The sequence below is a fragment of the Peromyscus leucopus genome, chromosome 16_21 (genome assembly GCF_004664715.2).
Source record: "Peromyscus leucopus breed LL Stock chromosome 16_21, UCI_PerLeu_2.1, whole genome shotgun sequence".
NCBI lineage: Eukaryota > Metazoa > Chordata > Mammalia > Rodentia > Cricetidae > Peromyscus > Peromyscus leucopus.
The window spans coordinates 4,227,321-4,251,443 of record NC_051084.1 but is presented as its reverse complement, the minus strand read 5'-3'; the positions used below and the strand labels follow the sequence as shown (position 1 = coordinate 4,251,443).

At 46.1% G+C, this 24,123-nt stretch overlaps 2 protein-coding genes across 2 annotated transcripts in view; both read left to right on the top strand.

Moving 5' to 3' along the window:
* Positions 1-1,177: 1,177 nt before the first annotated feature.
* On the top strand, positions 1,178-8,212 carry Treml1 (triggering receptor expressed on myeloid cells like 1). Its single transcript, XM_037199995.1, has 6 exons — positions 1,178-1,283; positions 1,445-1,777; positions 5,890-6,022; positions 6,574-6,659; positions 7,073-7,125; positions 7,665-8,212. The coding sequence occupies exons 1-6, from the start codon at positions 1,238-1,240 to the stop codon at positions 7,968-7,970; spliced, it is 957 nt and encodes a 318-aa protein (XP_037055890.1). The 5' UTR covers positions 1,178-1,237; the 3' UTR covers positions 7,971-8,212.
* An 864-nt stretch (positions 8,213-9,076) lies between these two features.
* LOC114684237 (gasdermin-C-like) overlaps positions 9,077-24,123 on the top strand; it is a 29,779-nt gene continuing 14,732 nt past the window's right edge. Inside the window, exon 1 of the mRNA XM_037200062.1 lies at positions 9,077-9,133. Coding sequence (XP_037055957.1) covers positions 9,077-9,133 — 57 coding nt within the window. The remainder of the gene's footprint in view (positions 9,134-24,123) is intronic.

Sequence of the window (24,123 nt, the reverse complement as noted above, 5' to 3'; positions counted from 1 at the left end):
ATAGTAATGCTTGAAAAATAAGAAAGAGAACTTGTAAATCAAAAAAAAAAATCAAGAAAATGGGGTTGGAGATATGGCACAATGGTTAAGAGCATTGGCTGCTCTTGCAGAGGACCCAGACTCAGTTTCCAGAACCCACAGGGCAGTTTACAGCCGTCTGTTCCAGGGGATCAGGCACCCTCTCCTGGTTTCTGTGAGTACTGCACTCACACACATAAAACAGAAGGCAACTGGCTGGGATGTCGCTCTGCTGACAGACTGCTTGCTTAGCATATGTGAAGCCCTGGGTTCCATCCCCAGTGCCAAAGACACCGGGTGGTGACAGAAGTCTGAAATTCCAGCACTCATCGAGTGGAGTGGAGAGGATTCAAGTTCAAGATCACCCTTGGCTACATATCAAACTCAAGGCCAGCCTGGGCTACATGAGACCTTGTCTCCAAAAGGAAAATGGGGAGTAAAGGGGACAGAGGGGAATGGGAGAAGAATATGCAGAGATTCCTAGAAGCCAGAACACAATGGAGAAAGAAATAAACGAGAAAGAAAAATTGGGAAAACAGGAAGAATGCCCAAGAAAGCAAGGACTCAAGCAGCTAATGACCGGGTTCCCGAGAGCAGGGGAGGAAAGAACGTGGTGTGTCCACACTGGAGGAAAGCATGTTCTCTAGAGCCGGAGAGGGGAGGTTTGGTAGAAAGGCTCTAGAGTCTAGGCAGGTACAGCAAAGAGGTGGTAGTGATGGAGTGAAGGTCTCCTGGGAACTGGGCGTGTGTGTGTGTGTGTGTGTGTGTGTGTGTGTGTGTGTGTGTGTGTGTAACCAGGACGGGAGAGCCACTCATAAAGACTTGAGAATCAGATGGCCTCAGGCTACATGGAGGGACCTTACTTTCCTTCTTCACAGCTGTTTCTACCTATCTGTACTTGGGAGACTGAAGATTATCCTTATTTCTGGGGCCCTTCAGGAGCTGGGTCCTCTCACCATTCCCTTTGGTGGGGAGTCAGACCCCCTTCTTCCAACCTCTCTCACGCTCCTCTACCAATCTCTCAGGTCTTCTGAGCCTTGAGCCAAGCAAGTCCTGGAGAAGCTCCCTGCCCCCAGCCTTGGAGATTCCCACCAGCCTAACTCTGTCGGCCCCTATGGTTACTGGAGAGCCCACGTGACTGTATGAGACAGCTGTTTCCTGCCCCTGGGGGCCTGCAGTGTCCGTGAGGAGGTCACTCAGAACCGACGTCTGCCCAGCCATGGGCTGCTACCTGCCGCTGCTGCTGCTGCTCCTGGGGCTAGCAGGTAAGGTGCAGATGGAGCCACACCTCCTTCTCCAGCCTGGAGCATCACAGACAAGGGAAAGTACCTGGCCCCTGGATCCCCACGTCTCCGTGCCAGAGGGTGGGCTGGGAACCACTCCTGCTTCTGTTCCGCCCTCACTCCCACCTCTCTTCCCTCCCCAGGTCAGGGCTCAGCTGACAGCCACCCCGAGGTGCTCCAGGCACCCGTGGGGTCATCCATTCAGGTGCAGTGCCTCTACCGCCTCCAGGATTTGAGGGCTCGCAAGGTGTGGTGCCGGTTCCTGCAGGAAGGCTGCCAGCCACTGGTGACCTCCGCTGTGGACCGAAGAGCCCCAGGAAGTGGGCGCACATTCCTCACCGACCTGGGTGGGGGGCTCCTGCAAGTGGAAATGGTGACCCTGCAGGAGGAGGACACAGGGGAGTATGGCTGTGTGGTGGAGGGAGCCGCCGGGCCCCAGACCCTGCATAGGGTCTCCCTGCTGGTGCTTCCACCCGGTGAGTGTACTCAGGATGGCCTGTGGTGGGGAGTCTTGGGGCCCTTGGGGTGTGGGGCCCTTTGGGAAGGCATTGGGCGAGGTATCTTTTTGACAGCTCTGCGGGACTGAGTGGCAGCGGAACTGCTTGGGAAGCTGGAGATAAGTAGCTGAGCGGGCAGCCCGCTTCCTCTCCCTCCAGTAGCTTTCCATCACAGCATCTCCGTGGCCCTGCGTCTTTCTCCAGCTCTCCCAAGCCTGGCACTACCTTTGCTTTACTTTATGTGACTTGCAAGAACATTGATGGCAATTAATTTTTGTGCTTTCCAGTGTGTGGAGGGGAGAGGGGGTAGGTATATGTGTGTGTACATGTGTGTGTATGTGCACATACATGAGTGTGTGTCTATGTGTGTATACATGAATGTGTGGGTGTATGTGTGTATACATGAATGTGTGGATGTATGTGTGTATACATGAGTGTGTGGGTGTATGTGTGTATACATGACTGTGTGGGTGTATGTGTGTATACATGAGTGTGTGGGTGTATGTGTGTATACATGAGTGTGTGGGTGTATTGCACATGTACCACCTGTCCAGCCCCAAAGGATGATACAGGATGTCCATTCTATCCCTCTCCACCTTATGACGGGGTCTCTCACTTAACCTGAAGCTCACCATTTTGGATAGATTGGCTGGCCAGAGAGGGATTTGTTTATATCTACTCCCCAGCACTGGGGGTTCATAGCTGGCATTTTACCTGAGTATTGGGGATTTGAACTCAGGACCTCATGCTTGCCCACTGAGGCATTTCCTCAGCCCTACCTTCCTCTGATGATTGGAAGTTTATCTTAACAGAGTTTATGAGTCTTCCCTAGGCATTTAGTAAGGGCCTGACCTACAGACAGGATCCTGTAGTTCCTGGATTGGATTTCAACTTATTCGGGGTTTGTTTTCTTTTTTAGAAATCTCACTCTATAGCCCAGACTGGTCTAGAACCCATTTATGTAGCCCAGGCTGGCCTCAAACTCATGATCCTACTACCTCAGCTTCCGGAATTATAGGGGATTATAGGTGTGCAATGCTGTGCCTGGTTCCATTCAGTTTTAAAATTTGGGGGAAATTTCTAAAAAATTAAATTAAAAATTAAAACTATTTAAACCTGCCATTTATCCATTAATATTAAATACACTAATGTTTAATTCCCTGAGAAGTCGTAATTAAGAAAGCACATTGCTTTTGCAGGTTTTATTCTCACAGCTCACATCTTTCTAGGCATTTATTAAAATAAAAATGTAATTTGTCCAGGCAGTGGTGGCGCACGCCTTTAATCCCAGCACTCAGGAGGCAGAGGCGGTGGATCTCTGTGAGTTCAAGGCTAGCCTGGTCTACAGAGTGAGTTCCAGGAAAGGTGCAAAGCTACACAGAGAAACCCTGTCTCGAAAATAAAAAATAAAAATAAAAATAAAATGTTATTTAAAAATAGGGTGCTAGGGGTCTGGAGAGCTGGCTCAGTGGTTAAAAGCACCTGCTGCTCTTCCAGAGGACCTGGGTTCAGTTCCCAGCACCCACATGCCAGCTCACAGTCTCCTGAAACTCCAGTTCCAGGGGCTCTGATGTCCTCTTCTGGCCTCCTGGGGCACCAGGCACACACAGAGTGTGCACACATATACAGGCAACACACACACATAAAATAAACAATAAAAAGTTAATTTAAACGTTTGAGGCTACAAAAACCTGCTCTGCAGGGAGAATGCCGGAGCTGGCTGATGCCTTTCCTCCTCTGTGAGCTGTAACTGTGTCTGATCCCCTGAGCATGAAATCAAAGTCGCTCTCATTTCTTTGGCTTTCCTGGATGAGTAAGAGGGGTGGGTCAGGTTGTTACTGGATTCCCTTCATTTTTCACTCCACAACTATTATCTAAAACGTTGCTTATTTATTTCTTAATTGTGTGTGTGTGCCTACATGTCACAGGTAAGAGGACAGTTGGTGAGAGTCAATTCTCTCCTTCAGCACGTGGGTTCTAGGGATCAAACTCGGGCCGTCAGGCTTGGCGGCAAGCCCCTTTGCTTGCTGAGCCCTCTTGCTGGCCCATGGCTGCCATTGCACACATAGAGCAGATGCTGGCTGACACGAGTTCTTCTCAGGATTCCTCATCCTTGACATGCTGAGGTCTCGTAACCCCGAGTTTTGTCATGCTTTACTTTTCCCCTCCTTTTGTGTGCATCTGTGTTCTGCATACATGTTCTTGTGGATGAGGACATGTGTGCAGGTGGAGGACAAAGGTCAATGCTGGGTGTCTTACTCTCCACTTGTTTTTGGAGACAGGGTCTCTCGGTGAACCCGGGATTTTGTTAGGCTGGTGAGTTACAGGGGTCCACACCCCAACCCAGCGCTGGGGTCATGCCTACACTCTGTGCCGGGCTTGCACACTCTGTGCCTGGCTTGCACACTCTATGCCCGGCTTGCACACTCTGCCTGGCTTGTACACTCTGTGCCTGGCTTGCACATTCTGCCTGGCTTGCACACTCTGTGCCTGGTATGCACACTCTGTGCCCAGCTTGCACACTCTGTGCCCAGCTTGCACACTCTGTGCCCGACTTGCACACTCTGTGCCCGGCTTGCACACTCTGTGCCCGGCTTGCACATTCTGCCTGGCTTGCACACTCTGTGCCTGGCATGCACACTCTGTGCCCAGCTTGCACACTCTGTGCCTGGCTTGCACATTCTGCCTGGCTTGCACACTCTGTGCCTGGCATGCACACTCTGTGCCCAGCTTGCACACTCTGTGACTGGCTTGCACACTCTATGCCTGGCTTGAACACTCTGCCTGGCTTGCACACAGGGCTGGGGAGCCAAGTACAGATCTTCCTGTCGCCGCATGAGGCCCTTTACCCACTGAGACGCCTCCCCAGCCCCTTTCACTTTTTGGAAATGTGGTCTATGTAACCCTGGCCAACCTGAAACTCACAACATAGACCACAAGGGTCTCAGACTTGAGAGGATCCTCTGCCTCCCAAGTGCTGGATTACAGGTGTGCGCCACTATGCCGGGGGCTCCAGGACCTAACTCCAGTCTGGCCGGAAAGATGGGGGGAGGGAAGGAGAGCAGGTACCTGGAACACCTCTCATTGCAGTGGGACAGGGGCTGCACAGAAGGATGCAGCGGGGGGGGGGGGGGGGGATGCAGGTGCGGGGCATGGTGTCCGGGGAGGGATGGCCTGTCCCTCAGGCGAGCGTTCGGTATCAGAGAGCAGCTTAGCTCGTTTTCTATTGGTGTGATGAGGCACACACTCACAGAAGGAAGAGTGTATCAGGGGCTTACAATTCCAGACAGTTAGAGTCCGTGCCACCGTGGTGGGGAACATGGACCAGCAGGCAGGCATGGCACCTGAGCAGTAGCTGAGAGCTCACATCTTGATCCACAAGCACAAGGCAGAGAGAGAGAGAGAGAGAGAGAGAGAGAGAGAGAGAGAGAGAGAGAGAATGGCATGGACTTTTGAAACCTCAAAACCCACCCCAGTGACACACCCCTGAGTCCTGCAGCCAAAGTTAAGTACATTGTAGAAATGACAGAGGCCTTATCACATTGGAGTCCAGGTACTAACTGGGCCCTCAAAAGGGTCACTGAGTGTTGCCTCCCATTAGTGCTGAGCCAGAATCCCTGTAAATCCCAGGGGCAGAACTCGGGATGGGATCCTAATCAGCCTGAAGATGAGGCCGGTTACAGGTATGTAGGAGGAGGTCCTCACTGGAGACCCGTGAGAGTCAAGGGCAAGGCTGGTGTTGAGAATGATGAGAGAATCTACTCTGGGATGGTAAGGAGACTCAAGCAGACCATCCAGTGGTGGTGGGACATGGTCTGAGTGCCCTGGAGAGACTCTGCGGTGTGGATGGAGCTGGCAGAGATGGAGAGATGCAGGGGGCTGTGGGTGGGAGCTGGTCTCAGAGAGGAACCAACCAGGTTCCCAACCAGGCAGAGATGCAGAGTGGAAGGCGTTCCCTAACCCCGAGGGAAGGGTGTTCCCAGTCTGTCTGCCTTCCCCTGGGACCTCGCTTTCCTCAGCTTCGGATCTTACCAGCCCATGGCAGCTGCTCCACAAGGCCTATGCACTCACTAAATATTTCCTTCTCTCAGTTCCTGGCCCAGGAGAGGAGGAGGAAGTAGAGGAAGAAGAAGAGCACTATAAAACTGGAAGTCTGCCAAAGGATCCCTCCTTGGACCCCGAGGGGAGTGCTAGTCCTCACGAGTTCATAAGGCCCGAGAACAGGTGCTGAAACTAGTGGTGTGGGAGGCCAGGGGAACCGGGCACTGAACACAGCTGGCTTTGAGCTGTGGCATCAGATGGAGGCTGGAGAGGTGGCTCAGCAGTTCAGAGCAGTCGCTGTTCTTGCAGAGGACAGAGTCCATTCCCAGCAGTTCTCAACAGCCTGGGACTCCATCAGAAGCTCTCTTCAGGCCTATGCGGCCCTTGGCATGCATGTGCATATGTGCTCTCAAAGACACACACAAATACATTTTAAAACATCATCTCAAATCAAATACTTATTCCGCTGCTGGGGAACGTCTCATCAGCAGACAGACCGACCTCTATCCATTTCAGCAACTGTCTCTTCATTTTTGTAGATCTCCAACAAAGACGCTATGAAAATGTGTCTCTCCTCTCCCCGACCTGGGCCTACCCCCATCCTCCCATTCCATCTTCTCTCATTTATGGTTCCCCCAAGAGGGTGGCAGTTTCTCCCACTACTCGAGCGCTCTTGGTCGGCAGCCCCCCTCAGGGCTCAGGGCTAAACCAGCCTATCCCTTTCTGTCTCTCAGTACCCCCCTGATCTGGGGCGCGGTGATTCTGCTGGGTCTGCTGGTGGTGGCTGTAGTGCTGTTTGCGGTGCTGGCCACAAGGAAAGGTATGTAGCCCTCCGCCCGCCCGCAGAGGCTCAGTTTGGAAGAGGCAGGAGACGGGTGTGTGTCCCGCATGAAACATCTCGCCATTCTTTAGCCCAGTTCCCATAAGCTGGAACTCCAGTGGCTGATGGGGAGAGCAGGAGAGGGAATTTGGCCAGGCCTGGGGGACAGGGAAGAGTGGGAAGTGGGACAGGAAGAGGAAGGATGGAGGGAAGGAAAGAGTTCCAGGGGGCAGGTCAAGTGCTGAGGCCGCTGGAGAAGCAGAAATGGCCAGGGAAGTGAGGCGGGCTTGTGGGGTGCAGGGTGGAGGGGTGAGAGATGGGAGAGGGGAGAGTCTGCACTAACAAGGGCTTTGGAGGCTTTGGGAGCTCGGAGATGCTCTGCAAGTGACTAGACTGCTGTTCTCTGTTGCCAGGGAACAGGCTTGGTGTCTGTGGCCGGTCCCAGAGCAGTGGAGTTTCAGGGATGGTAAGAGACCCCTGCAGATCCCCCTCGCCCATCACACTACCGAGGAGGTAGAGAAAGACCATCATGGTCCAGACCCTTGCCTTCCTGTATCTGAAGAGTACCTTGGGGCTTAGGATATCTTCAAGGCACCCCCATTCTATTTTTCTTTTAATAAGACAGGGTCTCTTTATATTTGTCTGGCCTATAGCCTACTATGTATGCCAGGCTGGCCTCAAACTCACAGAGGTCCTGCCTCTGCTTCCTGAGTGCTGAGGATTTCCGATTCTCAGATTTTTTGTTGTTGTTTTGTTTTTCAGACAGGATCTTACTATGTACTGCTGGTCAGCCTGGAATTCACTATACAGACCAGGCTGAACTTGAACTCTTGAGTTCTGGGATTAAATGTTTGTGTGTGTGCATGCACACATAAGCCAGAGGAATACCCTCTTGTCCCTTTGACATACTGGGATTGTTGCAGCAGGTCCATTATGGTCTCTGGCTTCCCATCCAAGGGAACTCTGGCAGACTGCCTTTGTGTGACTTAGTTGCTTTTATTCCAGGAACCCTCCTCAGCAGTCCACCACGGCAGTGACTCTGGGCTGGCCACCGGACTGCCCACGGACGTACCATATGTGAGGCTAGACTCCCCACCCTCATTTGACACCGCCTACCCAGGCTTTGCTCTTGATCCTCCAACGAGGAACCTCCCAGCCCCACCTCCCCAGCCCCCTCTGCCTCCGAAGGTTCTGAAGTCACCCAAGCCTGTGACGTATGCCACGGTTGTCTTCCCGGGAGGGGACAAAAGTGAAGGAGCCTCCAGTGAGCCTGCTCCAGATCCACCAAACAGTCAAACCCCACCCAGCTAAAAATACACCTTAGCATGCTCCGGGGATCCGCCCTGGGGCGTTCTCTGCAGCCGTCCAACACGCCCGGAGTGTGTGAGCAGATGGTGTGACTTGGGGGTCTGGTCCAGTATCTTGGCTTGGCGGCCATAGGAAGTGGCTCTCGGAGATGGTTGAGGTGTTCGGGGAGGAACTCTGCCTGCCACTTCTGGTGCTGGCTCTGCTGTCTTTATCTATTAGGCTAATAAACCCTGATGATGTGTGAACTCTTCCTGTGTGTGTGTGTGTGTGTGTGTGTGTGTGTGTGTGTGTGAGAGAGAGAGAGAGAGAGAGAGAGAGAGAGAGAGAGAGAGAGAGAGAATGTGTGTGTATGTGTGCACTCAGAGGTCAATGGCAAGACCTTTGAAACAAGGTCTTTCACTGATCCTGGGCTAATAAAAAGCTAGTTGGCCAGAGAGCCTCGGGGACCCTCCTTTCTCCATCCCTCAGAGCTTGGATTTCTGGCACCTGCTACGGCACCCAGCTACTTATCGGATGTTGGGGAACTGAACTCAGGTCCTCAGGTTTACAGAGCGAGTGCTTTGTTTATGAATCCATCATCTCCGCTGGCCCAGTGTGTGAACTCCTAAAGGTTGAGTGGACAAGACAAAGCCTGCTTCACTAGTCACCTGGTTTATGAACCAGGAAGACTCCGGCCCCGAGCCTGCATGGCTGGTGTGGAAGTGGCCTCTCCTCTGGCCAGACCACCGCAGGACAGTGAGATCAGGAGGACCTGCTCCAAACACTGCCTGCCGCCATCCTGACGCCCGAGGGTACAGACTCATTGACTTGAGTCTAGGAAGCTCTTCTGCTCTGTACCTTGTGAGCAAGTGACCTGTGATCAGCCACGGCATTTGAGGGCCGTCGGGTATGAGGGGTGGGGGTAGGGAGCAGGTACTGATAAAGGAGACTCGGGACAGGTGCAGTGTGGGAGATACGACTCAAAGAAAAAGGAGGAAGGGTAGGCATGGAAACACACCACATTCCCCCTGGGGGGGGGGGAACGGGAGACATGGTGTTTTCAAGCACTGGGATGAAAGAGCTTCTCAGACATTAGTCTCACCAAAGCTGGTTTTCCCAGTCAGGTAGCCATGTGGCACCTCTGTTTGGCCTGGGAAGAGCCCAGTGAAGAGCCCAGTGAAGAGAAGGTATCCCTGAGGGAAGTGGGCGTGGCTACCTCAGAGGAGGGAGTGGGCGTGGCTACAGTCAAGAGTAAATGAAGGGGAGCCCAGGCTGGAGGAGGATGCCTAATGTCCCTGAGGAATTTCTTCTGAAACTGACGGGAAAAGATTTGCTGTTACTGGGACAAGAGATTGAAGGGCAGGAGGAATGAAGGCTTGGGTCTCCAGGACTGTGACAATGACATGGTGCAGATAAAAAGGGTCCTAAGTTTGACTTTGGCACCTCAGAAGAGAGCTAATGTCACGAGGCTATGTAAGCCCAGTGATGTTACCCTGAGGGAGCTCTAGCAAATGTCCTGAGCATCTCCTGACAAATGTCTCAAGCTGTGATCTCAGGAGAGGTGACTCAGTGCTTAAGCATTTACCATGCAAGCTTGAGGACCAGCGTTTGGATCCCAGAACAATGTAAACGCTGGATGTCGTGGTACCCCCTTGTAATTCCAGACTTAGATGGTGGAGACAGGATGCTCAGAGCAAGCTGGCTATGGAGACTTATGTTGGTGAGCTCTAGAAGGTGGAGACAGGATCCTCAGAGCAAGCTGGCTATGGAGACTTGAGCTCTAGGTTTGATGGGGAGAACTTTCAGTGAATACAGTAGAAAAGTGATGGAAGGCAATTTCTGACATTAATCCCAGGTCTCTACATGCATGCACACACAGGCACATACATACGAATGGGCGCTTCTGTCTTAGATTTTTATTTGCTGTGAAGAGACACCCCGATCATGGCAACTCTTACAAGGAAAAATTGAGGAGGCTCACTTACAGTTTCAGAGGTTCAGGCCATTACCATCAGGATGGGGAGCATGGCGGCATGCAGGCAGATGTGGTGTTGGAGCTAAGAGTCCTACATCTTGACTGAGAGGCAACAGGAAGTCAACTGATGCACTGGGCAGTACTCTGATCATAGGAAACCTCAAAGCCCGCCCCCACAGTGACACACTTCCTCCAACAAAGCCACACCTCCTAATAGTACCACTCCTTATGAGATTATGGGGACCAGTTACACTCAAACTACCACAACCCCCCACCACACACATGAAAAGGGGAGAAGAATGTTGGCAACACAGTGCACTTTGTGACTTTGTGACTGTGGGGCAGACTGGGGGCTGCCCAGCATCCCAGAGCCTTGTGTGTGCTGCTAGCCTGAGCAAGGACCAGGATTCAGAATTCTCAGCACAGTTCCTAATAGATGCAGAGCATGTTGGAAAAATCACAAGGCAAACCGCAGTAGTCAGGAACTGTCTGTGGAAGTCCCAGCCTTGCTCACAGTAGACAGGTCACCAACACCAACAAACATGGCTAGTGAGTTGCAGAATTCCAAACAGAACCCAGTCTGTCTAGCTTCAGGTCTCTTGCTCTTGACTGCTAGTCAGTACTTGAAAATGTAAAGGAGTGCAGGAGGAGGATGGGGCACAGTGGGTGAGAAGAAGGCAGGAAAGCAGGGATGGGAGGGAGGCAGGAGAGGAGACAGAGAAAGAAGGAGGGTGGCTAGGCACAGGGAAGTGGCTGGGAGATCAGTATGAGTGGATATGCAGATTAGACATTATGTTATAGGCAAACATCCCCCTCCCTTCCTTGAGGTTCTCCTCACGGTCATTTAGAGGGAAGGGCGAATGCTGGGTCTCGGATAGCTTACCACAGGCTAGGTTGTGGTGATATTTTGTTTGTGCTCTAATAAATAAAGCTTGCCTAGAGATCACAGTGTGGAGCTGTTCAATAGAGGCCAGGCAGTGGTGGCACACGCCTTTAATCCCAGCACTTGGGATCTCATGCCTTTGATCCCAGTACTTGAGAAGCACATGTCTTTAATCCCAGCACTTAGAAGGAAACAGGAAGTGATATGGCTAGGCCAAGAGAGGAAGTGATAAGGTGGGGTGGAGACCGGAGCTCCATCCTTTTCAGTTGAGGGTTCCTAGAGGAAAGAAGTCTCTCTAGTGTCTGACTGCTCTGCTTCTCTGATCTTTCAGCTTCCACCCTCAATATCTGACTCCAGGTTTTTATTATTAACATCAATTAGAATTTGTGCTACACTAGGTCCTATAAATGCCAGTGAAGCCTAGTGGTCAAGAGCATCAACTCTAGAACTAAATCTTACCACTCTGTGGCTGTGCTTGCCACGTAAACTTTTTGTACGCTTCCACAGTTTTGGTCCCACCAAGTAGTTCCTACTGGATGTGGTGTATGTTTGTACCCCTGTGACCCTGGAAAATCACAAGAGGAACTACCACAGTCAGGAACTGTCTGCATTCCAACTGTGAGTTCTTGGTGGCTGAAGCTGCCAAGTTCTGCTGCTTGCTGGGCCTGGATTGTGGCCCCTCATTCAAATACACTTTCACCAGCCTTCTGTTTTTGGTGGTTTCTTTCACTGCCTAAGCTTGGCTGTCCTAGAACTTGCTCTATAGACCAGGCTGGCCTTGAACTCAGAGACCTGGCTGCTTCTGCCTTCCCAGTGCTGGGATTAAAGGTATGCACCACCATGACTTGCCTTAATCTTTTTTTTAATTCCTTTTCACAAGTTGGGAGCTTAGCTGGTGTTGCGGTAACGCCCGCGTTACCGATAACCGTTCACCTTGCCTGAGCGAAGGGCTGCGGATTAAAAAATAGAGACAAAAGACAGCGGGTCATCCGTACGATTGGATGTCGAATGCCGTTTATTGAAAGAGGGAAGAAACCTTAAATACGTACAGGCTTACAGCACAAATGGAGGAACCCCCGGAGGGCAGAAGTTCGCTGTCAATGGTCCACATTCCAGACTCAATGTTCTATATTCTTGCATCTAAGTAGTTAACTGCCCAAAATGCAGGATACACAACAAGGAATTTCCCTTAAGCATTCAGAAGGGTGGATACCGGCAGGGAATCCGAATAGGGAGGACACAAGGAACTTCCCTTAAGCATTCAGAAGGGTGGATACCGGTAGGGAATCCGAATAGGGAGGACATCTGATCAAGGTCAAGCAAGCAAGGCTGCAGCCACTCCCAGTCGGGGGCCGGGGGCCAGGGCCCATGGCGCCCACAAGCTGGGTAGGGTCTTGCCCTGAGGTCACCACTCCCTTTATTCCATTTGGCATCAGGCCTTTCTTCCTTCCTTCCTTCCTTCCTTCCTTCCTTCCTTCCTTCCTTCCTTCCTTCCTTCCTTCCTTCCTTCCTTCCTTCCTTCCTTTTTTTCTTTCTTTTAGCACAGGACTTATATCCATTATACTCCCTGGTATCCCCTTTTCTCTCAAACTGTATATTTTGTATTTTTTCTTGCTCAACTTGCTCCTTTTCATTTTAGATTTGCATAAGACTGGCCACTAATAACCAGTCAATAATACAGTCAATACTAGATGGCTTTAAAATCTCCTCTGCCAACACTGTTAATCTAAAACTCTTCAATTTATCCTCAAGCAGATTTTTTTGGACAAGGGCAAAAAGCAGTCATGTTCTTCAACAAAATATAACAAGAATGATCTCTAGGCCACATACTGATATTGTTTTTTTCTGAAACCTCTTGAGCTGGCCCCCCACAGTTCAAATCACCCTCAGCACTGTTGCAATGCTCTACTAGGATAGTTCCTTAGTCCTCCCTCCCCCAGCTTAAAGTGACCAATTGCTTTTTTAGTCCAAAATCCCAACATGTTCCATATTCTTCTAGACAAAAGCACAATCAGGCCTATCGCAGCAATATCCTCCTCCTGGTATCCATTTCTGTCTTGGTGTTGTATTGATGTAAAGAGACACCATGACCATAGCAATTGTTATAAAGGAAACCATTTAACTGGTCCTGGCTTATGTTTCACAGGTCTAGTCCATTATCATCATGATGGGAAGCACAGTGGTACGCAGGCAGACATGGTGCTGGAGAAGTAGCTGAGAGTTCTAAATCTGGCCGTAGGAAAGGAGAGAGACACTGGGCCTGGCTTGAGCTTCTGCAACCTCAAAGCCCACCCCTAGTGACACACTTCCAACAAGGCCACATCTCCTAATAGTGCCTGAAGAACTTATTTAATTATTATTTTATTAATAAAAACCTGGGAGTCAGCTATCAGGGTAAAAACCTGATTAATCAGAGAAAGGGTGGAGAAGTGGCCAGTGACCACCTCTCTCTCCTTCCTTGATCCAAAAGGCCTAAGAATCTTTCTAAGCCCCTCCCCACTACTTCCTGTGTCTCTCTCTATGTCCTCAGTTCTCCAAAACCTCTATGGCTAATTTTGGTCGGCTAGTAGCTAGCTCTGCCCTCTGATTCAAAGTAAACTTTATTGTCAGTCTCAGGAGTGTCAGATTGTGATCAAAATATTCCACACATTTCTCCCTTTTTGTTTAAATAAAAAGGGAAGGTTTTAACTCTAACACATTAAAGCTATATACAATAAGAACAATTATCAAGTAAGAATTACACTTGCAATGTCCAGTCCATTTGCATTTGGCAAATTCAGAGAAAATACTCCATTATCTATCCTATCTTCGTGAATCCAAAGGGTTGTATCTAATTCACCTTTTTTCCTAATTTGCATTACCAACCCAAAACTATCTTTTTAGACCTCAAAACATTTTCTTTGATAAACAATTTAAGCTTATGTCTCTCAACCTTTTACACTTAATACCTCTTTTGTGATATATTTTCTGAATTTGGTAACAAGGAAAACTGTAACTATAACTATCTCATCTTCAACTCCAATAGAGACCTGAGAAGGATATAATATTACCTGAATAAACAGGAAGTGCAAAGCAAACAACTTCCAAAATTATAGAAATTACAGAAACAGCTGGCTGCCTGGACAGTCACCCAAGTTTTCTTTGCAATTCTGGGGCATCCATCTTCAACCTACAGTCCTAGAATATCTGACAGACTTTTCTGTGAAGCAGGAATTTTGAAGGACCATCCTACCTTGTCTTGGCAAAGTCATATTCTTTTGTATCCTGTTTGTCCAATTAGGAGAGCATGCTGTCAGAAGTCAAGGCAAGGGCAGTTTCTTGCCGAGTGGCTAATTTGCCACATTGAAAGCAAACTCCATATGTAGGTTCTTTGATGTCCATCATCATTTTATGAAGTAAACTGGTGCTTCCAGGAGCAGATGTGTCTCACTGTCATGAAAAGCCTTACATTATTAAAACACCTTAAATGTCATATCCTGCAGATCTCTGAAGTGTATGAAGATCAACTGTATATCTAAAATATATCTCTATTTGACCTTGAGAATTTTTTTGGTTTGTTTTGTTTTTCAAGACAGGGTTTTGCTGTGTAGCTTTGGAGCCTGTCTTGGAACTAGCTCTGAGACCAGGCTGGCCTTGGACTCACAGGGATCCACCAGCCTCTGCCTCCCAAGTGCTGGGATTAAAGGCATGTGTCACCACCTCCTGGTGAAAACATATCTAACATGGCCACAAATGTGATTGTTTTAGATGACTAACAACTAACCTACATTTCTTAATTATCTTCAACAGTTGATAATAATAGCCTTTAAGGACTAGAACTTTACATTACATTTTAAAATGAACTGCATAGGTACAATACCTTAAACAAGAGTTGAAACATATATACAGTGTGTTAAAACAAAAATAACCTTAAATTTCTATCAATATACAAAAACATCTTAAACAAGACTAGAAATATATATACAGTATAACAAAAGTAACCTTAAATTTGTATTAATATACAAAAATCTATACCAATATAAACTATTTAAGACTAGTTGCTTTTTAGCTTAAAAATAGATTCAATAATGAACACTTTTATCCTATCATTCATACATCCCTTTTCTTTTCAGAACGAGATCCATGAATCTAATCTCTTTTGCTTAGTTTCCTCCCTGACGATGATCAATAACAACTTGCAACCAACTCCCCTAAACAATGACAAACAACCAAAATCACCCATCCCACCTCTTGGGAATGTGGGCATCATGCTCTTAAAATTACTTCACATTGTCTGGGGGCAACAGTATCTTTAGGAGACTCTGAGATAATGGTCAAGTCCAGAGAGAGCTATCTGTTGTCCAATCTTGGTGTGATGAGAAAGTGCAGGGCTTATCTGAAGTCCTGGATGGAGTAGTCTGTGAGGCTGGACCATCTCAGCCAACTCCTTTGAAGTTGTCCTGAACAGTTTGTAGTCCAAAGCTGATCTTTGGGTGGTGTTTGTCAATTTAGTGGCATTACCACAATCCAGGTAGATTTATCATTGTGGGGTTCCATCATCTTCTTGGAGACCTCAAAGGTCACTGCCAGGAATGCTCACAGGTCACTGCAGAAAACTTAAGCATTTTATTTTATTTTTTTAAAATAGGTATTTCTTTCTTTCTTTTTTTTAAAGATTTATTTATTTATTATGTATACAGCGTGTATGACTGCAGACCAGAAGAGGGCACCAGATCTCATTACAGATGGTTGTGAGCCACCATGTGGTTGCTGGGAATTGAACTCAGGACCTCTGGAAGAACAGTCAGTGCTCTTAACCTCTGAGCCATCTCTCCAGCCCCAACTTAAGCATTTTAAATGTCATATGCAATAATTCTCAGAGAGGTTAAAGGACCACAATTTGCTAAGTACATCTGGGGTATACAAACTTAATTCCTAGTTATCTGTTTCAGACTCAAGCCTGAAATTTCATACAGAAAACTAGATGAAGCCTATTTCTAAAATTAGTTCATGCTCTATATGACCATTAGTATCATGGCAGGAAGTTTAAATGTGTATATATTTGAATAATATATATATATATATATATATATATATATATATATATATAAATCTTATAAAATTTGAGATAATAGTTATATCTTAAGAAGAGTTTTAAAGAGTCAAAATAAAACCAAAGGATTATAAGATTGGTGATAATAAAATAGTCCCTTGGTTTTGGTTTTTCTTCTGTCCCATACCAGGTGGATCTTCTGACATGAGACAGAGATTTTAGATTTTCCTTTAACAAGCATGCTTGGGTTTAGAGAAGGAGAGCCACGCTCCAACTCCAAATCCAGCTTTAATTTCTAACTGAATTGGGACTACAAAAAGACCTTTTTTCTATATGTTTGTAGAGAACAGCAGAAACAAACATTTGGGAAGATTTATGAAATTTTATCCTGTTGGAAATGTGATATACCAGTAGGCCAATTTACTCTTTCTTGGGACATTTTCTCTGAATGATTTGTTCTTTTTCTTCACATGTCTCATCTGTCCAGTAGTCTCCAGATTCTTAGCTGGATGTGTTCACTCTCAGGAAAACAAAATCCTGTCTCAACTCTAACTTTGAGGACTTTCCCTTTTTGGCAGGTTATATTTGATCATTTTCGATTGAATGACCTTGCTGTTTGATGAACTATTGTCATTCCTAATCCAGAGATCTCTCCTGTTCTAGATGAATCTCTGTCAATTTTGATGATATTCATAGCTTTTCTACTGTGGAAACAAAAGCAAAACCTCTTCCCCAACATAACACATATCTTGGTTTCCATTCTGAGGTCAACACATCCTTAAAGTGTACAGGATGATTCAACTCAGCCATTTTTTCCTACTGTCCAATGGCTCTGCAGCCGTCATTCCTTTCTCATTAGCATTTAAAACATTTAAAATTAATAAACCATTGTGTAATCTCTCTGGGGGTCTTTGTTACCCTTTTCTGTTTATTAAGTATATCTTAATTAGATCCTTCTATACCTGCTTATTCTAGGATTGTATTGTATATCTGTAATATGCTTCTGCTTTATGTTGTAATATATAAAACATTGTTTCATTTACTATTGTCAGTCTTAATTTGTACAGATATTCTCATAATGGCCATAACATCTAGTGAATGTATAATTACAGAATCAGCCTTTTCAGAACTTAAAGCAGTTGCCCATTGAAATTCTGAATATGTATCTATGGTATGATGGACATATTTTAATTTTCCAAACTCTGTAAAATGAAACACATCCATTTACCAAATTTCATTTCTTTGAGTACCTTTTGGATTGTTTCCTGCAGGTAATGGAGTTTGGTTGTAAAAAGAACAAGTACAGCATTTCTTTATAATTTCCTTGGTTTGTTGCCAAGTGACAGAAAAATGTTTCTTCAAACTTTGCTATTAACATGGTGTTTCTTATGAAATTCTGAGGCTTCTAGCACATTTCCTACCAATAGCTGATCAATTTAATCATTACCTTGTGCTAGAGGACCTGGTAGACCCAAATGGGATCTGAGATATGTTATATACAAGGGATGATTTCTATTTCTGACTATTTTATGTAATTGAATAAATAACAAAGTTAATTCTGCATCATCTAGAATAAGTTCAGGAGTTTCAATGTGTAAAACAATTCTTTCTTCATATTGAGAGTCAATAACTATATTAAGAGATTCTGAAGAATCTAATAATACCATGAGAATAGCATATAATTCTGACTTTTGGACAGAATCATAAGGGCTTTGAGCCACTTTACTTAAATTTCTTGACTTATAATTTGCCTTTTCGGATTTATTTGCATCAATATAAAATGTAGGGGCTCCAGAAATTGGTGGTCCTCATACAATGTGAGGAAGGATCCAATTAGTTCACTTTATAAACTGAAGTTTCTTGCTTTGGGAACATTTGTTGTTAATCTCTCCCAAGAAATTACTGCAAACTCTTTGCCAATGTTCATTTTCTGCCCATAATGAGGCAATTTCAGCATTAGTAAAAAGGCGTCACTATTTCTGCTGAGTCTATTCCTGCTAATTGACAAAGTCTTAATTTTCCTTTCAGAATCAATTCAGAAAACTTTTCTACATAGGCCTTTAATTTTTTACTCTATTTGTGTGATAAAAATATCCATTCTAAAATATTGCCTTCTCTCTGTATTTTAGAATTCCATTAGGGGAGTGCATAGATGGTAAAGTAACCAGAATACAATCAAGCTACGCATCCAAATTACCTGTGCATTCTGTAATTTCTTTTCTGCCAAAGCCAAATCTCTCTCAGCCTCAGCTGATAATTTTCTTGGACTATTTAAGTCCTCCTCACCTTGTAAGGTTTGAAATAAATTACTTAGCTCTTGAGTAGTTAATCCAGTTGTGAGTTGTAGCCAGTTAATATCTCCCAGCAATTTTTGAAAATCATTAAGAGTTCATAATTGATCTCTCCTGAATTATAATTTCTGTGGTTGAATATTTATAAACCTATCTTATATCCTAGGTAATTAATAGAATCTCCTCTTTGTATTTTTTTTCAGGAGCAACTTGTAAACTTCTTCAAACATTTTTTTCTAAGGTATCTGAGTCTAAACCAGCTAGTAAGAAACATATCATCCATATAATAGTAAATTAAATTGAGGAAACTATTTATGAAATATTCCCAATGGCTGTTGTACAAAATATTGATACAAAGTAAAGCTATTTAACATCACTTGTGAAAGAATTTTCCACTGATATTTACATTTCTAAAAGATCCAGTTAACTTCTGAATAGCCTTGGAGGTTCTTGAATGGTAATTGGATAAATTAAGGTTTGTTTTCTAATAACCTTGGGCCACTCCTCTTCAGTTTCATAATGCCATGGTGCGGTAGGTTCTACTCTAAATTCCTCTGTCTGTGTAGGAATATTTTTCTTGGTTTCATTAATAGGTCTTTCTTTTTTTTTTTTTTTTTGGTTTTTCGAGACAGGGTTTCTCTGTGTAGCTTTGCGCCTTTCCTGGAGCTCACTTGGTAGTCCAGGCTGGCCTCGAACTCACAGAGATCCGCCTGGCTCTGCCTCCCGAGTGCTGGGATTAAAGGCGTGCGCCACCACCGCCCGGCTATCTTATTATTCTTTTATCAGTAAAAACTTGGGAGTCAGATATCGGGGCAAACACCTGATTGATCAGAGAAATGACAGAGAAGTGACAGAGACCTCTCTCTCCTTCCTTGAGGCAAAAGGGCGGAGAATCTTTCTAAGCCCCTCCCTACTACTTCCTGTGTCTTTCTATATGTCCTCAGTCCTCCAAAAGCTTTATGGCTGGTTTTGGTCAGCTTGTAGCTAGCCCCAACTTCTGATTCAAAGTCAACTTTACTGGCAGTCTCAGGAGTGTTATAGTGTGATCAAAATATCCCACAAGTGCCATTCCCTATGAGCTGATGTAGGGCATTTTCATTCAAACCACTATGCCAATCCTGGCTCTTTTTTTTTTTTTTTCTTTTTCTTAATTTTATACTCACTGGTATTTCACCTGATTGTATGTCTGTTTGAGGTCTCAATCCCTGGATCTGGAGTTAAAGACAGTTGTGAGCTGCCATGTGGGTGCTACCAATTGAACCTGGGTCCTCTGGAAGAGCAAACAGCTCTTAACCACTGAGCCATCTTTTTTTTTCATTTTCATTTTTTTCTTTTACTTTCTTTCTTTCTTTTTTTTCTTTTTTCTTTTTTTGTTGTTGTTCTTTTCAAGATAGGGTTTTTCTATGTAGTTTTAGAGCCTATCCTAGAACTTGCTCTGTAGATCAGGCTGGCCTTGAACTCACAGAGATCCACCAGCCTCTGCCTCCCAAGTGCTGGGATTAAAGGCGTGCACCACCACCGCCCACAATCATGGCTCTTTAACAAAATTATCACTTATGGGTCCTAATTAGGGTTACCATTGCTGTGATGAAACACCACGACCAAAAGCAATTTGGGGAGGGAAGGGTTTATTTGGCTTTTACCTCCACAGCATTGTTCATCATTAAAGAAGTCAGGACAGAAATTCAAACAGTAGGAACCTGGAGGCAGGAATGATGCAGAGGTCAGGGAGAGCGCTACTTACTGGCTTGCTCCTCAGGGCTTGCGCAGCCTGCTTTCTTTTTTTTTTTTTTTTTTTTTTTCCCCCCGAGACAGGGTTTCTCTGTGTAGCTTTGCGCCTTTCCTGGAACTCACTTGGTAGCCCAGGCTGGCCTTGAACTCACAGAGATCCGCCTGGCTCTGCCTCCCAAGTGCTGGGATTAAAGGCGTGCGCCACCACCGCCCGGCTAGCCTGCTTTCTTATAGAAGCCATGGCCACCTGCCTAGGAATGGCACCACCCACCGTGGGCTGGACCCTCCCCATCAATCACTAATTAAGAAAATGTCCTACAGGTTTACCTCCAGCCTGATCTTATGGAGGCATTTTCTCAATCGAGGGTCCCTCATCTCAGATGATATAGCCGGTGTCAAGTTGGCATAAAACTAGCCAGCACACTTATGTAAGGCTCTTAAGTCCTTCCATACAGTCAGAACTAGTATGCGAGAAAAGATAAAGGCTACTGACACCCTTTCGAGGAGACTAGAGGAGGGACCAGTGGTGTTCAGTCTTGCCTTTGGGGTATTCTAACTCTCAAACAAGCCCTCAGTCTATGGTCTGACATCCTTTAAGGGAGGGGCACAAAGATACTTCCAGTAAGACACAGAGGCTAGGTGGCAAATATCTCTAAAAGCTTTTAGGAGCTGGGTTTGGTGATGTAAAACTATAATTTTTAGCACCCAGGAGGCTAAAGCTGAAGGATCTTGAGTTCCAGAATGACTGGACTAACTCATGAGTCCTTGTTTTTTAAAAATAGAGTTATTCAAGATATTGAATAGCCTCTGGAGGGAGTGGTACTGTTGTTTTTAACAAAATCACAATCATTTGATTTTACCAATGAAGACTGAGGAGCCAGATGCTGGGGTGAAAGTCTGCTAGGTCAGAGAGGCAGAAAAAGCATCTGGCTGATCTTTCTTCTCTACCAAAGTCCCAGAAATAGCCTTTCTCCTACACCGTCTCAAACAAAACTCCTCAAACTGAATGGCCCTCCCTTCTACTTCCCGTGTATCTCTCTCTATCCATCCTCCTGACTCCCTCGTACTCTCTATGGTTTTTCTTGTCAGCTGATTGCTTCTTTTACCTCTTCACCTATTGTTGACTTATTTAATCATGTTTACAATATCCAAGCTGAATGTTCTTAGATTAAAGGTGTGTGCTAGGTTTTCCAGGAAATAACTCAGTCTCGGGGTTCAAAGTGTGACCAAATAATCCTGCAACAGGGTACAATAACCTAAATATCTTCTGTGTGGCCCTAAAACTCCACCCTCTCCCACAAGTCCAGAATGAGTCATTGCCATGTGGCTATGGAGGAGTGAACACTCCTATACACACAACCCTGTGTTTTAGTCATCCTTCTGAGCAATTAAAACACAGCTCCATCCAGTGTTGAGTGGAATGCAGACACTCAGGAAAGGGCCAGTACAGTAACCCTGTGGGCAGGAAGGCAACTGTGCAAGGATATGTTGTTGAGGTGGGAACTGGGGTGCAGCACACATGGAAAGGGGGGACAAAGAAGACCCAAGGCACCTGAAAACTGAGGGACAGGTTCATGACTACCTGTGTTCCAAACCTCAGGCTCCATCTGAGTTCTAAATTCCTCAGGAATACAGCAGAGCCCTGTGCAAGATTTACCTTTATTTTTAAAAAATTGTTTTCACACTGTGGTGGTTTGAATAGAAATGGCCCCCATAGCCTCATGTGTTCAAATGCTTGGCCTATAGGGAGTGGCACTACAGGATGTGTGACCTTGATGGGGTAGGTGTGGCCTCATTGGCGGAAGTGTGTCACTATGGGGGTGGGCTTTGAGATCATACATGCTCAAGCCAGGCCCAGTGTGTCAGTTCACTTCCTGTTGTCTGCGTATCAAGATGTAGAACTCTCAGCTCCTTCTCCAGCACCATGTCTGCCTGCATGCTGCCATGCTTCCTGCCATGATGACAATGGACTAACCCACCCAAACAGAAACCCAACACACACACAATATATTTGATTATGTTTTTCCCTCCCTTAACTCCTGCCAGATCCTCCCTGAATCTCTACTCATCTGTCTTAGTTAGGGTTTCTATTGCTGTGAAGAGACACCATGACCACTGCAACTCTTATAAAGGAAAAACATTTAACTGGATGGCTTACAGTTCAGAGATTTAGTCCATTATCATTATGGAAGGACTCAGTGGCACATGGCAGACATGGTGCTGGAGAAGGAGCTGAGTGTTCTACATCTTTGATCTGCAGGCAACAGGAAATGAACTGAGACACTGGCATGGCTTGAGCATATATGAGATATCAAAGTCTACCCCCACAGTGACAAACTTCCTTGAACAAGGTCACATCTGTTCTAACAAAGCCACACATAGTTTTATTCTCTATGAGCTTATAGGGGCCAATTGCATTCAAACTACCACACCACCCAATTCCATGTTCATAAAAACAAAAACAAAAAATAAACAACAACTGGACAGGAGGATCTCTGTGAGTTTGAGGCTAGTCTGGTCTACAAAATGAGTTCTAGGACAACCAGGGCTACACAGAGAAACCCTGTCTTAACCTCCCCCTGTAGATGTAACCAACCGTCTTATTAAAATAAGAAACACAGAACCAATGTAAAAGAGAAAGCCAAGAGGTCAGAGCTCAGAGCTAAAATCTCACCCTTCCTCCTGCGGTGCTCCTAGCTCCCCGAAAAAGAGCTATTTCCTGTGTGTCTGTCTTTAAATAGTCTTTCTGTTCTGCCTTCTCATTGGTTGTAAACCCAAACACGTGACTGCCTCATCACTGGCTGTAAGTACAGCCCTCTGGGTTTCAGAGTGTTGCTGTATCCCTGAACACACAGAGATCTATGGGATTAAAGGCGTGCACCACTCTTTCTATGGCTCTGATCCCCGGGTAACTTTATTTATTAACATATAATTAAAATCACATTTCAGTACAAATAGAATACCACCATATCCCCAAACCAAGAAACAAACAAACCAAAAACAAAGCAAACAAACAAAACTACCACAGAAAAAGAAAAAACAAAAAAATCCAAAAAATTCTGAAAGTTTTGTTTGTTAAGATTTACCTTCCTTATAAAGCAGCAGCTCTAAGCAAGCAGAGGAGAAGCGGACCAGGCCAAGGACAGCATGACCTTGGAGGATGTGTGTCCACTGGCTTTCCCGCACGTGGAACAGAGCAAGTCTGCAGAGCAGTCAAGGAGACAGGAAGCTGGTCCAGGAGAAGAGGGGGATCCTAGGCTTTCAAAGCAATCTAACATCCTCAAGATCTCTTCACAGTTCTATTTATACAGAGAACATCTGTGCCGGGGATCAGGACTGTCTCCAGGGAAAGAAGGTGGGAAAACGCCTGGGGCAGTGCAAGGGATCTGAAAGTTTTCTACTTTCCTGCAAGCAGACGGCAGCATGCGGGGGTGGGTGGGGGTGGGGTGGGTTGGGGGGGGGACAGTGCAGAAGAGCATATTAGTGAGCTCCAAACCAGCCCCAGTCCCGTTTTCACTCCAGATCCCCTGCCCTTTAAGATGCTGCTTCCTGAGAGAGTATACTGAGGCAGAAGCATACAAATTGACATTGGGGGAAGATGGGGACGAAAATAGTGTGGGGTAGCATCAATCAAAACTAAGCACGTGAGAAAATTCCATACGAAATTGGATACTTTGTATTAATTAAAAACATAAAATACTGGTCTGGGGAGATGGCTCTGTGGGTAAGGATGGGGACTGGAGTTTGGACCCCCAACACCCACATAAAAGTGAGCTGTGGTGGCTTCAGTCTGTAACCTCACCTTCCACCCCATGCTGAGAGAGGGGGGCAGAGACAGGTGGATCCTCTCTGGCCAGTTAATCTAGCCAAAATAGTGTGCTCTGGTATAAGTGAGAGACCCTGCCTCAAAAAATAAGGCAGAGCATGATGCCGGAAGTCACTCAGGATCCACCTCCAGCCTAAACACATGCACACACTCACACACTGAATAAATGAATGAACGACTGATCAACCGAATGAGTGAATGAATGAATAAATAAATAACCAGCCAATCAAATGAGACTGCTTCCTAGAGAGGTCAGGGGAAAGACCGGCCTGGCTGTGGAAACAGAATGGCAACTCCCTCTCCACTCCAGACATCTCTGCTAGGATACCCTTCTCCTCATGCAGGAAACAGGAACAACGACAGAAAACAGTGTTTCTTCAGAAATGCAGATCTGAAGAGCACCAGTCTCAGACAGCCCCCCTTAGCGACACCGCCTCCC